The 16,169-nt window shown below is 45.7% G+C and overlaps 1 protein-coding gene across 3 annotated transcripts in view; it reads right to left on the bottom strand.

Annotated features, from left to right (window-relative positions):
• Positions 1 to 8,448: 8,448 nt before the first annotated feature.
• LOC310784124 (zinc finger MIZ domain-containing protein 2-like) overlaps positions 8,449 to 16,169 on the bottom strand; it is a 56,144-nt gene continuing 48,423 nt past the window's right edge. Inside the window, exons 16-19 of one of the 3 annotated variants that reach the window (XM_083645106.1) lie at positions 14,787 to 14,974; positions 10,141 to 10,359; positions 9,442 to 9,592; positions 8,705 to 8,816 (exon numbers count right to left, since the gene is read on the bottom strand). In XM_083645106.1, coding sequence (XP_083501232.1) covers positions 9,461 to 9,592; positions 10,141 to 10,359; positions 14,787 to 14,974 — 539 coding nt within the window. In that variant the 3' untranslated portion in view covers positions 8,705 to 8,816; positions 9,442 to 9,460. Of the gene's footprint in view, positions 8,817 to 9,441; positions 9,593 to 10,140; positions 10,360 to 14,786; positions 14,975 to 16,169 lie in introns of those variants that run through there. The other 2 variants (XM_083645108.1, XM_083645107.1) reach the window with 2 other exon arrangements.

The raw sequence follows: 16,169 nt of genomic DNA, 5'->3' as shown, positions 1-16,169 counted from the left end.
CCTCTCTATAGTTAGCCTCAACACTCAGCCAAACTGCATACTATTTTATTTATTTGACTACCTAGGACAACAACTAATAATTGTGTATAGACAGACCTCTCTCCACACTTTGTTTTTAATTGATGAGGCCTTCATCAATTAAGGGTAAGGATTACCCTCATCATGAGGTTAATCCTTAATCTGAGCCCCCGGGTCACATATTGGCAGGGGCCATTTTCAAGAGCGTAACCACTCTGTCCAGACTTAAGTCTGGTTCACAAGATCATCCATGGTGCTGTCCCTGAGTTTTTAGTTCATTATTTTACGCACGTCAGGGAAGCTTCATAGTGTATTTTACAAGATCTAGTATTGCAAACTTGTTTTTCTTCCGATTTAAAAGTCTGGCTGTTAAGGGTACCTTTTCTTACATTGGAGCTTCAGAGTGGAACAGTTTGGATTTAGTTGCTTATTATTAAATAATCCAACTCCCTTCATAGCTTTAAACGGTTAACCAAAGCATGGCTGATCAATAAGGTTCCGGTAGCTTTCCCCTTTGCTATTTTTTTTTTTTTTTACTTGTGTGTTTCTGAGTAGATCATTTAATCCAACATTGTAACGGTTCTGGACTTGTGTTGATTGTGTCTCTGTTTTGTTTTACTCCTGATTGATCTACATTGTTTTTATGATGCATATATATGTCCTGTTTTTATGAGACCAATTGTTGGAAATAAGTGTTTACACATTCACATGTTTTATCCCTTGGATTGTGTTGTCTTTTATTAATCCACAATAAATCAATTCAATTCAATTCAATTTAGCCCTGTGCCAGTGCTGGAGAAAGTAATGCATTAACTTTAAGTTACTTGGATTAGTAACTCTAATATAATTACTGTTTTGGAAATTGTAATCCCTTACATTATTAGTTACTGGGAAAGTAATACAACTACACTAATGTGTTACTTTACTTCCCAACAGTGATAATGAACCTAGCCATAATTAAAAGAATCATTCGTTTTGCAGCCCTACCTGGAACTCATAGGGCCACGACCCCTTAAAATGGGAAAATAACCAGTGCAGGCTCTAGTCCAACTGTCTTTCCAGCATGTGTTTATTAAATTATAAAATATTATTAATATTATTATTATTAGCATCATGACTGAACCATACAGACATGTTTGAGAAGCCACCCAACTGAGTGGACAGGAGACCTCATGACCGGCTGGACTCAGGTCAGTTTACAACACATTAACCTGACTGAGTGGACAGGATACCTCATGACCGGCTGGACTCAGGTCAGTTTACAACACATTAACCCGACTGAGTGGACAGGAGACCTCATGACCGGCTGGACTCAGGTCAGTTTACAACACATTAACCTGACTGAGTGGACAGGAGACCTCATGACTGGCTGGACTCAGGTCAGTTTACAACACATTAACCTGACTGAGTGGACAGGAGACGTCATGACCGGCTGGACTCAGGTCAGTTTACAACACATTAACCTGACTGAGTGGACAGGAGACCTCATGACAGGCTGGACTCAGGTCAGTTTACAACACATTAACCTGACTGAGTGGACAGGAGACCTCATGACTGGCTGGACTCAGGTCAGTTTACAACACATTAACCTGACTGAGTGGACAGGAGACGTCATGACCGGCTGGACTCAGGTCAGTTTACAACACATTAACCTGACTGAGTGGACAGGAGACCTCATGACTGGCTGGACTCAGGTCAGTTTACAACACATTAACCTGACTGAGTGGACAGGAGACCTCATGACAGGCTGGACTCAGGTCAGTTTACAACACATTAACCTGACTGAGTGGACAGGAGACCTCATGACCGGCTGGACTCAGGTCAGTTTACAACACATTAACCTGACTGAGTGGACAGGAGACCTCATGACCGGCTGGACTCAGGTCAGTTTACAACACATTAACCTGACTGAGTGGACAGGAGACCTCATGACTGGCTGGACTCAGGTCAGTTTACAACACATTAACCTGACTGAGTGGACAGGAGACCTCATGACCGGCTGGACTCAGGTCAGTTTACAACACATTAACCTGACTGAGTGGACAGGAGACCTCATGACCAGGCTGGACTCAGGTCAGTTTACAACACATTAACCTGACTGAGTGGACAGGAGACCTCATGACTGGCTGGACTCAGGTCAGTTTACAACACATTAACCTGACTGAGTGGACAGGAGACCTCATGACCGGCTGGACTCAGGTCAGTTTACAACACATTAACCTGACTGAGTGGACAGGAGACCTCATGACCGGCTGGACTCAGGTCAGTTTACAACACACATGACAACAAAGAGCATGAGATGATGATGAGTCTGCTGTCACACATTAAGGTCATGATCCCAGGGCAACAGTTTGAGGCAATGTAAAAAAAAAAAAGGCAAAAGTTTTGTCCAAAAGTATTGTGTCCATTGTCATATTTTTTTTTAGAGCCGCAATGATTAGTCGATTAGTTGCCAACTATTAAATTAATCGCCAAATATTTAGATAATTGATTAATCGTGTCGAGTATTCAAGCTTCTTAAATGTGGATATTTCCTGGTGTCTTCACTCCTCTATGACAGAAAACGGAATATCTTTGGGTTGTGGACAAAACAAGACATTTGAGGACGTCATCTTGTGCTTTGGGAAACAGATCGACATTTTTCACCATTTTCTGACTTTAGACCAAACAACTAATCGATTAATCGAGAAAATAATCAACAGATGAATCGAGAATGAAGATCATTAGTTGGATATTCACCTTACTGTCATAGAAAGAGTAAAGAAACCAGAAAATATTCACATTTAAGACGCTGGAATCAGATGATTTTGACTTTGGTGATTCATTTGGTAGTTGACAACTAATCCATTCATTGTTCCAGCTATACTTGGGCAATGTTGTCTGATCTAAAAGTTGCCTTGTGCATCATACAAGTTGCCCACAAAGTTGCCAGTGTGTGTGTGTGTGTGGTGGGAGGAGTGCTGATCTGAGAGCAGCTGGCTTTGTTTCTCTTCAGTGTTTCCACAAGTTCAGAAATGAACCGCTTCACATCAAACTGACTTCTGATTGGTCAGTGGAGGCTCATCTTCCCTGTAGAGGGCAACCTGACTTCTGATTGGTCAGTGGAGGCTCATATTCCCTGTACCGGTCAAACTGACTTCTGATTGGTCAGTGGAGGCTCATCTTCCCTGTAGAGGGCAACCTGACTTCTGATTGGTCAGTGGAGGCTCATATTCCCTTTACCGGTCAAACTGACTTCTGATTGGTCAGTGGAGGCTCATCTTCCCTGTACAGGTCAAACTGACTTCTGATTGGTCAGTGGAGGCTCATCTTCCATGTACAGGTCAAACTGCAACAATGTATCAGAATATATTTAAAGAGGACATGAAACATTTGATCATATGACTCGTTTGCATTTCACCTTAGACAAGACAGGACCCTGCTTTCAAGTGTGAAACTTACCTAGAGTTGCTACAGTAGCAGCGCCCTAGTTGGCGAAAAGGTGACATGTTGCTCATCTTTCTAGCAATTCTAGGTACATTTCAGACTTGAAAAAGCCGTGTTCTGTCTTGTCTGAGGTGAAATGCAAATGAACTGGAATCATATGATCAAATGTTTCATGTCCTGTTTAAAGCTTAAAGGAACACTCCGCCCATTTTCAACCAGCTTTGTATCATTAGAACATCAGTAGTATATCAGAAAACTGTAAACGGTTTTGAAGTCTGTCATTTAATTTGACAGTTATTGAGTGTTAAAGTGTGGACCAGTGACATCACTGGTCCACACTAACTCAAATTAATAACTCATTAACTCAGATCAACTCTCAATAACTGTCAAACTAGATGAACGATGAATAGTTTGACAGTTATTGAGAGTTGATTTTAGTTCATGAGTTATTAATTTGAGTTAGTGTGGACCAGTGATGTCACTGGTCCACACTTTAACACTCAATAACTGTCAAATTAAATGACAGACTTCAAAACAGTTTACAGTTTTCTGATATACTACTGATGTTCTAATGATACAAAGCTGGTTGAAAATGGGCGGAGTGTTCCTTTAAAGAGAGCCAAAGTCAGACCCTCTTCCAGTTCCAGGCTTTCATCCACCATTCATTTTGTAAAACGCTTATAGAAATACGTTTACTCGGTCAAACCAAGCGATTCAGGGATATTTAGAATCATGAGAGACTATATAACATTTCACTCGGACCATTTTTTTTTTTGGCCCGAGTGAAATGTTATTTGGGTCTCTCCTGATTGTAGCTGAATGGCTTTGCTTTTGACGAAGTACAACTATTATTATAAGCGTTTTTACGAAATGAAAAAGTGAATGGTGGCTGAAATCCCTTGGTGCGTATGTCTAACCCGGGAAGAGGGCAAGACTTTGGCACTCTCTTTAGCGATGAGGTCAGTGGATGGGTGGATCTCTCCCTGTGTGATTGTGTTGAACGTCTCTCGGTGCAAAATGGCGGCTCTAGAAAGAAGCCCTCACTCTTTGATTGTGAGGGACTGACAGCAAAACCTGATGTTTACCAAATATCTTTTACTTCCTGAAACATTTTCTCACATCAGACTGGAAACATCATCTCGTCTTACGATTGGTCGGTTATCCACCGAGAAGAGAAACACAACTAACGACTGGATGGAGCCAGAAGATGACAAGAACATCAACAGCTGATTAACAGAGTTACAGAGATTTAGTGCAGTTTTTCTTTCAAGGAATAGTTCACCCAAAAAAAAAAAGAATTTGGTGCCACATAACTCACAGAGAGTTAGCTAGCGCTGGTCATAACACACAGAGAGTTAGCTAGCGCTGGTCATAACACACAGAGAGTTAGCTAGCGCTGGTCATAACACACAGAGAGTTAGCTAGCGCTGGTCATAACACACACAGAGAGTTAGCTAGCGCTGGTCGTAACACACACAGAGTTAGCTAGCGCTGGTCCAGCTAGCGCTAGTCTGGAATGGATCACAGGGTTCCGACCTTCACCTTGATTTGTTTTGAAGATTATGTCTGCGGTTCAATATGATTTACATATACGCAGATAGACATCTCCAGACATTCAGACTTCCCATCAAATTCCTCCAAACAGCAGAATCCAAACTGAGCTGTGGGTCCAACGGTCCAATATTCACAGGCTCATTATCTCCATGATGTTCCACAAGTCTGCACCTCCAACCTTCACTCCAGCAGCAACCAGATGCTGCCTTCAAATGCCGTCAGAACACTGTACTACTGCTACTATAAAACCCAGTAGGGCTGGACCCGAATATTCGACTATTTGGATATTTGTTAGTTGGGTAGGTGTTCGGTTTTCAACTTTGGAATTTTGTGACTTGGGCTTTGTGACGATTTCGTGCTGTGTGAGGTCCGACCACTAGAGGGCAACAGCGCTGCCATGTTGTCTGTAGGAGCGGTTTTCCAAGGTGTTGGGCGCGCCTCCCCTAGGGGGCGCAACACCACTTCAGGGGAGGCGCGACGACGTGATGGGGGAAAAATCAGAGTGAAGAAAATGCGCAGCCAACTTGGCCATGCTGCACAATGGCTGCGCAGCCGCCTCCAGTCTGGCTGCCTCTGTTGAGCCGAGTGAGGTGGTGAGCTCAGTCTGTCGGGGGAGAAACCAAAAGAGGAGGAAATCGCGATAAAAAAAAAAGCGTGTTTCACAATCCGATGTCCGCCATCGATTCGATCCGATGGCGGCAGTTCCTTGTATGTACATCAAACACATGTTACGCTCATGTTTTTGTATCTGCCGGGGGGCTATTTCCGATGAATTTAACGACATCCGTGGGGCTGAGGAACTGTCTGTCCGCGCTGGCCAGCCTGCAGCACACAGTCCATACGGGGTGAACATGCAGAGAACACAGCATTTACACTCGATACACTGCACGCAGTGCACGGGGCAGCCGGTATCCCGCTAGTTATAATAAAGATGTGTTAAAAAAAAGAGTGGACAAAGATGTTTCAAATCTTAAAAGAATATAGAATAAAGATGTTTATAACATTTTTGGAACCCGTTGTTATGCCCGAGTGGAGCATACAACAATAATAGTGATAAAGCCAATAATAATTGGGGGGGGCGGGGCTGTCTATAGCCCCTTTTACACAGCCTGTGAAAGCCGCGATCGTTGCGGCGTCATTACGCCTCGCCTCCCGTTTAAAAGTCACAAGGACGGAACGGCGAGTCATTTCGTTCCGCCAGTCGAGGTAGTATCGGCCCCGAATCGACGTCCGTTTAAAAGGGTAACCCGCGGGAAGACGGGAAACTCCGCTCATTCATAAAAAAAATGACAGGATTGAGGGGAAACCAGCTCCAGATTTAAGTTTTACTATCAGAAATAGAACCAAAGCATATCAATACAGCAGTCTGTCTAGCGAGCCTGTTGTGCGTTCCCTTATGAAAAACAACTGGCGTTATAGTATTTTTGTGCATTTAGGTTTTGGAACCAAAGGTAAGAATTGGCTGCGTTACCTGTAGCCTACATGATGCTGCCTCTGTGATCCATAAAGTCGATCAGGTGAATATTGTAAGCTGCTCGTTAGTCTCCTCGGACATAATAAGCTTAACGATCTGTCGGAGGACATCGGTAGGTGGGCTAGTTCACATCTCCATGGCAACGATAGAACATCATGCCGGTTATGACAGATAAGACCGATGACGCATTCGAGCCAGAAGGCAAGCTTGGGCTTGGACAGATGAAGCAGTAGAAATGATACCGAAAGCTGTAGTTCCACGAAAGGCCACTTGAGGCAAGCTCCAAAAGGGAGGCGTTCCCTGTGCACCTCATGTTAAAATGCCCGACTTTACAACAGGATTAAGTATGTTCATAGCCTCGTTCCAAAAGCGGTTTTGGTCTATATTTAGCTCATTTCACCTTTCATAACAACTGTTATGATATAACTCACCCATTTAGAGTCAAATAGACAATAGAAAAGACTAGGGGTGTCACAATATATCGTCCCACGAAATTTCGCGATAGTAAAACGTCACGATATCGTTGAGATGAAATCTCATATCGCGATTTTTTTTTTTTTTTTTTTTCAAAAAATAGACTAAGAAACGTCTTTGTTTGTTGAAGTTCAATGTGTGGAAAGTAGTTCAGTTGAACAAGTCTCTGAAGAGACACATGATAAGTTATACAGGAGAGAAACCATTCAATTGAGTTTCTGGCAAAACTGTTTACTTGACAGGAAAAACTGAAGATGCATAAAAAATAGATTAAGAAAAGTCTTGTTGTTTGAGTTTGAAGAAAAACTGAAGATGCATAATGAGAATTTATACTGCTGAGAAACCTTTTAGTTCAAAATAAATCTAAGTGACGGTGTAACTCATTCTATTTCAAGATAAGCCTTATCTCCAATCTCATGTTTTTTCTAGTTGTTATTGTAATAACAATTTCCCACAACAGCATGTTTTGTATTTGTGCATTTCAAATAAAATACTACTTTTCCAGTCATATATTGTCATTATTCAATTTAAAAAAAATATTGTTAAAATCGTATCGTATCGTATCGTTATCGTGAACCCAGTATCGTGATACGTATCGTATCGTGAACTGAGTGTATCGTGACACCCCTAGAAAAGACTGATGTGGGCATGATTGACAGGTCACCTGTCCAGTGATCACGCAGCGTGCTGATCACGGACCAATAGCAGGCAGAGCTGCGGCTCTGGGGGAAACCCCTCGTCTCGTCTGAGCTGCGCAAGAACCCCGAGATGGCGACGGCCACAAAAAAGGCTTCAAAACGGGAGTCCAAACACCAATGTGTGACGTCACGCTGACTCTGTCCATATCTCTGAGACGGTCTATGCACGAGACGAGCGCGCCTACGACACTGGAACAGAAACAAAGGCCGGACACTCTGTGCTGCAGTAAACTCAACTCAAACGCCCCTGTCCTTTAAAGAAACCCAAAGACACGTGTCGTAGCACTATGCCGTCTGTGCTACTGCTGAACTTCAGTCGTTGTGCAGGAGGCTGACCACCAGACCAGGAGCAGCTGGCTAACTGGCTCTGTGTTATGCAGATATACACACTTTACCTTTTTGGGTGAACTAGTCCTTTAATATTCCATGACAGTCGATTAGGGCTGTCGGGTGGTTCGTTCAGACACACCAGAGACTGGTCGTGTTAAAAGTGGGACACGCTGCGGGGGGTTTGGTCCGACCCGTCTTGGGCCCCCCCGCACCACCCGTCCTGGGCCCCCCCGCACCACCCGTCCTGGGCCCCCCCGCACCACCCGTCCTGGGCCCCCCCGCACCACCCGTCCTGGGCCCCCCCGCACCACCCGTCCTGGGCCCCCCCGCACCACCCGTCCTGGGCCCCTCCGCACCACGGCTTGAGAAACGCTGCCGCTCAGGAAGAGTTGCTTCTAACAGGGAATGGCGAATCATGAATACATTTTTCAGAGATAAAAAAAAACAAAACAATAAAATAAAGCTACCATCAAGTTCATAGTCAGACATCAAACATTCTCATCTTTTTTTTTCTCATTGTTGTTCGCCCGCTCCGTCCCGGGAGGACGGCGGCCATGTTGGAGCCGCCCAGTGGCGGCCCCATTGTTTTGCGGGCGAGGAGAGAGTTCATATTTTACAGGAAGTCTTGTTTTTCCCACATCGTCTGTTTGTTTTCCTTCTGAAGGTGTGTAAGCATATACAGTGTGTGTGTGTGTGTGTGTGTGTGTGTGTGTGTGTGTGTGTGTGTGTGGTCAGTTGTTCTCAAACAGGGCCAGCAGGTCGTCATTGTTGTTGTTGTTCGGGAGGTCCGGGGGTCCGAGGTACGACAGCAACTCATCTGGGTTGGTCAACTCTGGAAGCAACTGCATACACGCACGCACGCACACACACGCACACGCACACACACACACACACAATAACAATATACTTAGCATTATTATTATCATTATTATTAATACTAATAATATTATCAGCAGTAGCAGTAGGTACAAATTTAAATCCTCTATCACTTCCGTAATTGGAAGTTGGAAACCCTCATTAATGTTTGGCTTGCACCTGTGTTTACCCTGCCTTTTCAACACAAAATGGCCACTGTGAAAAAGGTCCATTCAGGTTAAAGTCGAGCTGAAATGAAAACTGACTTGTTAACTGTTTTAGATCCCATAAAAATGTCTTTGTTTTTTTCACATCAAAAGTGAACCATATTGTCTTCATTCGTAACAAAATCTACAGTGTGCTTACGTCAGCTAGTAGTACTATCAACTTTCAACCCAATTTCAACCAATAATATCATGACATGACAGCTGTCAATCAATCTTCATGCCTCGGAGAAAATTCAGAGAACGCAACATGGCTGCCTAGTGCCTAGACTTTGCTAGCCCATAAATGTTAATATACTTAGCCAATAAGTATGTAACATACAAAATAAAATGAACGGTAATGTCTTCATTTAATGTAGATGCACATGTAATTGGCTCATTAACTCACATTGCAGGAATATTGCTAGTTACCGCAGCTCGTCACACGCTTCAAGACCGGCAGCCAGCACTCTGCCTCGGCTAGGAGGAGGCCGTCCGCCTGGGCCTCTGCTCTGGAGCTGGCGGCAGTGAACCAGCCAGCAGCTACGCAGACCACAGTGCTGTGTTTACATGATATTGTGTTTGTACATAGACTGTTATTGAAACGTGACCGGTAGGTTTCAGATTTGTGAGATAAAATACATGATTTAGCGGACTGCTTTCTCCCTCTGCTCCCGAGACAGCCTGTCTGCTCACATTCAGTCAGTCCCTCGTCCCAGACACGCCCACTTTCCAACGGTCAAATCAAACTCCTCCACACGGTATGCCCCGCCCCCTCTCTACACGGTTTCACTTGGAATACGTCACGATAAGGAATCGCATCCCCCGGAAATGTCATTTCGGCTCGACTTGCAGGTAATCAGTAACATGCCGTTTGTATGGCGAGTCTTATTCAGAGTATTGTCTTAACCCATTGATACCTGATGCAGCATTTGTGTGTGTATCCCTTTAAGACCGCGAACCGCGTTAACGCGGTTCGCGGTCTTAAAGGGCTATGCACACAAATGAGGGATATACACGCAAATGCTGCATCAGGTATCAATGGGTTAACCGGGTTGATAATAGAATATTGCAGTCTGAGTAATCGGTAGTGATCGTCTCGACTCACATCCAGTGAAGGTTCTGGAACCTCGGCTCCTCCCCCTGCCCCTCCCAGCCCGAAGGAGCCGTCGCCTTGCAGACGGGGGTTCTGGTTGCTGCTGCGCTGCATCATCTGGTTGCCCGGGTTACCGCCTCCCAGATGCGAGTTGCCGTGGAGACCCTGTGGCTGCTGCTGGGAGAGAGGTGCACCATGGGAAGTAGAGTCCAAACGACCTGGGAGAGACATCTGAGAGAGAGAGAGGGGGGGGGGGAGTTGATAAACTTTTGAGAGGGGTCTATAGAGTTAACAGTAGCCTACTGGGGTAGAAAAGCCCTATAGAGTTAACAGTAGCCTACTGGGGTAGAAAAGCCCTATAGACTTAACAGTAGCCTACTGGGGTAGAAAAGCCCTATAGACTTAACAGTAGCCTACTGGGATAGAAAAGCCCTATAGACTTAACAGTAGCCTACTGGGGGTAGAAAAGCCCTATAGACTTAACAGTAGCCTACTGGGGTAGAAAAGCCCTATAGACTTAACAGTAGCCTACTGGGATAGAAAAGCCCTATAGACTTAACAGTAGCCTACTGGGGGTAGAAAAGCCCTATAGACTTAACAGTAGCCTACTGGGGTAGAAAAGCCCTATAGACTTAACAGTAGCCTACTGGGATAGAAAAGCCCTATAGACTTAACAGTAGCCTACTGGGGTAGAAAAGCCCTATAGACTTAACAGTAGCCTACTGGGATAGAAAAGCCCTATAGACTTAACAGTAGCCTACTGGGGTAGAAAAGCCCTATAGACTTAACAGTAGCCTACTGGGGTAGAAAAGCCCTATAGACTTAACAGTAGCCTACTGGGATAGAAAAGCCCTATAGACTTAACAGTAGCCTACTGGGGTAGAAAAGCCCTATAGACTTAACAGTAGCCTACTGGGGATAGAAAAGCCCTATAGACTTAACAGTAGCCTACTGGGGTAGAAAAGCCCTATAGACTTAACAGTAGCCTACTGGGATAGAAAAGCCCTATAGACTTACCAGTAGCCTACTGGGGTAGAAAAGCCCTATAGACTTAACAGTAGCCTACTGGGGTAGAAAAGCCCTATAGACTTAACAGTAGCCTACTGGGGTAGAAAAGCCCTATAGACTTAACAGTAGCCTACTGGGGTAGAAAAGCCCTATAGACTTAACAGTAGCCTACTGGGGTAGAAAACCCCTATAGACTTAACAGTAGCCTACTGGGGTAGAAAAGCCCTATAGACTTAACAGTAGCCTACTGGGGGTAGAAAAGGCATATAGACTTAACAGTAGCCTACTGGGGTAGAAAAGCCCTATAGAATTAACAGTAGCCTACTGGGGTAGAAAAGCCCTATAGAATTAACAGTAGCCTACTGGGATAGAAAAGCCCTATAGACTTAACAGTAGCCTACTGGGGTAGAAAAGCCCTATAGACTTAACAGTAGCCCACTGGGGTAGAAAAGCCCTATAGACTTAACAGTAGCCTACTGGGGTAGAAAAGCCCTATAGACTTAACAGTAGCCTACTGGGGGTAGAAAAGCCCTATAGACTTAACAGTAGCCTACTGGGGTAGAAAAGCCCTATAGACTTAACAGTAGCCTACTGGGGGTAGAAAAGCCCTATAGACTTAACAGTAGCCCACTGGGGTAGAAAAGCCCTATAGACTTAACAGTAGCCCACTGGGGTAGAAAAGCCCTATAGACTTAACAGTAGCCCACTGGGGTAGAAAAGCCCTATAGACTTAACAGTAGCCTACTGGGGGTAGAAAAGCCCTATAGACTTAACAGTAGCCTACTGGGGTAGAAAAGCCCTATAGACTTAACAGTAGCCTACTGGGGTAGAAAAGCCCTATAGACTTAACAGTAGCCTACTGGGGTAGAAAAGCCCTATAGACTTAACAGTAGCCTACTGGGGTAGAAAAGCCCTATAGACTTAACAGTAGCCTACTGGGATAGAAAAGCCCTATAGACTTAACAGTAGCCTACTGGGGTAGAAAAGCCCTATATAGACTTAACAGTAGCCTACTGGGGTAGAAAAGCCCTATAGACTTAACAGTAGCCTACTGGGATAGAAAAGCCCTATAGACTTAACAGTAGCCTACTGGGGTAGAAAAGCCCTATAGACTTAACAGTAGCCTACTGGGGTAGAAAAGCCCTATAGAATTAACAGTAGCCTACTGGGGATAGAAAAGCCCTATAGACTTAACAGTAGCCTACTGGGGTAGAAAAGCCCTATAGACTTAACAGTAGCCTACTGGGATAGAAAAGCCCTATAGACTTACCAGTAGCCTACTGGGGTAGAAAAGCCCTATAGACTTAACAGTAGCCTACTGGGGTAGAAAAGCCCTATAGACTTAACAGTAGCCTACTGGGGTAGAAAAAGCCCTATAGACTTAACAGTAGCCTACTGGGGTAGAAAAGCCCTATAGACTTAACAGTAGCCTACTGGGGTAGAAAAGCCCTATAGACTTAACAGTAGCCTACTGGGATAGAAAAGCCCTATAGACTTAACAGTAGCCTACTGGGGTAGAAAAGCCCTATAGACTTAACAGTAGCCTACTGGGGGTAGAAAAGCCCTATAGACTTAACAGTAGCCTACTGGGGTAGAAAAGCCCTATAGACTTAACAGTAGCCTACTGGGGTAGAAAAGCCCTATAGACTTAACAGTAGCCTACTGGGGTAGAAAAGCCCTATAGACTTAACAGTAGCCTACTGGGGTAGAAAAGCCCTATAGACTTAACAGTAGCCTACTGGGGTAGAAAAGCCCTATAGACTTAACAGTAGCCTACTGGGGTAGAAAAGCCCTATAGACTTAACAGTAGCCTACTGGGGTAGAAAAGCCCTATCGACTTAACAGTAGCCTACTGGGGTAGAAAAGCCCTATAGACTTAACAGTAGCCTACTGGGGTAGAAAAGCCCTATAGACTTAACAGTAGCCTACTGGGGTAGAAAAGCCCTATAGACTTAACAGTAGCCTACTGGGGGTAGAAAAGCTCTATAGACTTAACAGTAGCCTACTGGGGTAGAAAAGCCCTATAGACTTAACAGTAGCCTACTGGGGTAGAAAAGCCCTATAGAGACAGTCCGCATGTCTGGGAACGCCCACAAAATGTGAAACGGCTGGCGCGCGAGTGGGGTAAAACCACCCATATATCTCATGGGCTGACTCACCAAAAGACGGTGCTGTGGCTCTAAACTACAGGTTTGGGGGTTCTACAGCAGAACACAAGACGTCTGCTCAGATGTGCGTTTACTGCGGTGGTTAAATCCCCGATCGTGTCTGCCTGGGCTGGGCTATCAGCTAAATTCTAACTTTGCTGAATGGATAGAATGTTTTTTTTTTACCCCACCCTGACCACGCCCCCAGCCAGGCTGAGCCAGCTAAACCAGCGTCTATGACGAGACGTGGCCTCAACCTATAGACTTAACAGTAGCCTACTGGGGTAGAAAAGCCCTATAGACTTAACAGTAGCCTACTGGGGTAGAAAAGCCCTATAGACTTAAGTGCTGATAGTGGCACTGTCCTGACAGCGGCGGTAAAGAGCTATTAAAATAACCAACGATGAAGAAGAAGAACGTTGGACTGTGTCATTAAAATGAGAGAAGAAGAAGCCTGAGCGTGCAGCTAGACCAGTGTAGGAAATGTAAACAATATTTTGAGGGCAACTTTTACTCCCACTGTCTAAAGAAATGGGGGCATTTACAAAATGTTGAGGGCACTTAGTAAAGCAATTAGTGCATAAAGTTGCTAAAGCGTAGTGTGAACAACAGCACTGTTTGTGTGTGTGTGTGTGTGTGTGTGTGTGTGTTTCTTCATCATCTTCTGGCAACCAGCTTGCAGATGCCGAGTGTTTTCAGAGATAGAAATGGAAATTAAATGAATTGAATGAAAATAAGATTATCAACATTTTGGGGCCATTTTTTGCCCCTTGATCATGGTTTTCAGGGGCATTCTGAGATTTCTTTGGGCATTTCTGCCATTGCCCCTGGCTAAATTCCTACACTGAGGGAGACACCATTTTTTTTAGGCCATATCCCCCTGCTGTCCCGGTCATCGCTCCGCCCCCCTCTGCCGATCTGGGGAGAGTTGTAGACTAGCGCCTGCTTCCTCCGACACACGTCCACTCGCCAGCCACTTCTTTTCACCTGACAGTGAGGAGTTTCACCGGCAGGACGTAGCAGCATGTCAGAAGATCACTCCCGTTCCCCCTGAACCCACGAACAGGCGCCCCCGACCGACCAGGTCTCACACCCCCACCGGCTTCCCACCCGCAGACACGGCCAATTCTGTCTGTAGGAACGTCTCTGACCAAGCCGAGAGGTACCGCTGGAGGGGATTGAACCCGCGGTCTCCGCAGCCAGACACCGTTGAAACTTTTAGACTTGTAGATTTTGAAGCTTACGATTTACAAACCCTGAGTGCTGCTGCTGGTGTGTGAATGTATTCTGCATCAATAACACCGTAAATACTTTGTACAGATTCTTATTGGTTTTCTTAGGTAGAGACCAAGTATAAGCCCAGATCGGGTTTCACGTCTCTACCTGCACATCATTGTTTTGTTGTTGTTTTCGTTTTGTCTGCTCATGTTTTTTAAAATGTGCAAATACAGAGAGAATTTTTTTAAAATAGTGACGTGAACAGTAATGTGTGAGTGTGTTTACCTGTGCGGCCAGTGGGTGCGGGGAGGGCTTGTCAGGGGTAAGCAGGGCGCTGGGCAGCTCAGCCTGGTAGGAGAGAGGCGGGGGGCCGGGAGAGGAGAAGTCCCCCCCCACGCCCCCCGGGGTCCCGGGACCCCCGCCTCCGAAGTCCGAGAAGCTCCCGGACTGACTGCTACCGGGGTACGACGAGGCTGGGGGGGGGGAGGAGGGACCACACATCACCATCACTTTCACAAGCTTTTCCATCTTAATTATTATATGACTGCCAACTTTGTTAAGCACATTTTTAAATTGTTGTTTACATTCCAGCAGCCAATGACAGTCCAGGACTCAGACTCAAGTCTGAGTCCTGGACTCAGTGGACTCGTTTTCAGGACTTGACTCGACTTGGAATTGAGCACTGATGACTCGGACTTGGACTAGGTGACCACGGCGCCCTAGGGAACTGCCTATATGGTCTATGGCTTGGACCGGCCCTAGTCTCGCTGGCCAGCCTCCCCTCCCTTCTGTGAGAGGAGTCTGGTGGCGCAGGTCTCCATTGTGAAATTGCGATGGGCGGCGCTTGGCGGCAGTGCCCTTGGAAAATAGTTTCCAACAATCCAACTTGCCATTATCAGCGTGTAGCAACAAGCTAGCGTGTAGGTTTCTGCCGTTAGCTTGCTAGCTGGTTAGCGTCGCTGTTTTCACTGAGGCGGCAGGGCACTATTTACAGTCAGCGACACACAGGGAGGAGGGAGCGGAAGCCGCTCTGATTGACATGGTCCGAGCCAATGACAGAGCTTGTAATAAGCGGGGAGCGGACATCCGGCCGCGACTGAAACAGTCGCTCCAATGGGAGAGCAGCTGTAGAGCAAGGGGAGGGCTTATCCCAGTAGTCTGTTTCCGTGCAGATCAGACGACTCTCACGGAAGGGAGGGGAGGCTGGCCAGCGAGACACACTTATGTTCAGTAACTCCGGACTCTGACTCTGAGTCAGGTAATGGGGACTGGACTTGGACTCTTCTTTGGTGACTCGAACACTGGGGACTCGAGACTGGACTCGGACTGGATATAGTGACCCGAGTACAACACTGTCACATCATATCCTGGTTGTATTGATCCTGAACCTCAGATCAGGCATTGAATGGTGGAGCAGATGGTCCCATCCATATTATTGATGTATTGATGATGTCACCAGCGGGTGTGTGCGTGCAGTGTGATGTCATGATGTCACCAGCGGGTGTGTGCGTGCAGTGTGATGTCATGATGTCATCAGCGGGTGTGTGCGTGCAGTGTGATGTCATGATGTCACCAGCGGGTGTGTGCGTGCAGTGTGATGTCATGATGTCATCAGCGGGTGTGTGCGTGCAGTGTGATGTCATGATGTCACCAGCGGGTGTGTGCGTG

The sequence above is a fragment of the Poromitra crassiceps genome (genome assembly GCF_964638095.1).
Source record: "Poromitra crassiceps genome assembly, chromosome: 10".
NCBI lineage: Eukaryota > Metazoa > Chordata > Actinopteri > Beryciformes > Melamphaidae > Poromitra > Poromitra crassiceps.
This window is presented reverse-complemented; position numbering and strand designations above follow the sequence as displayed.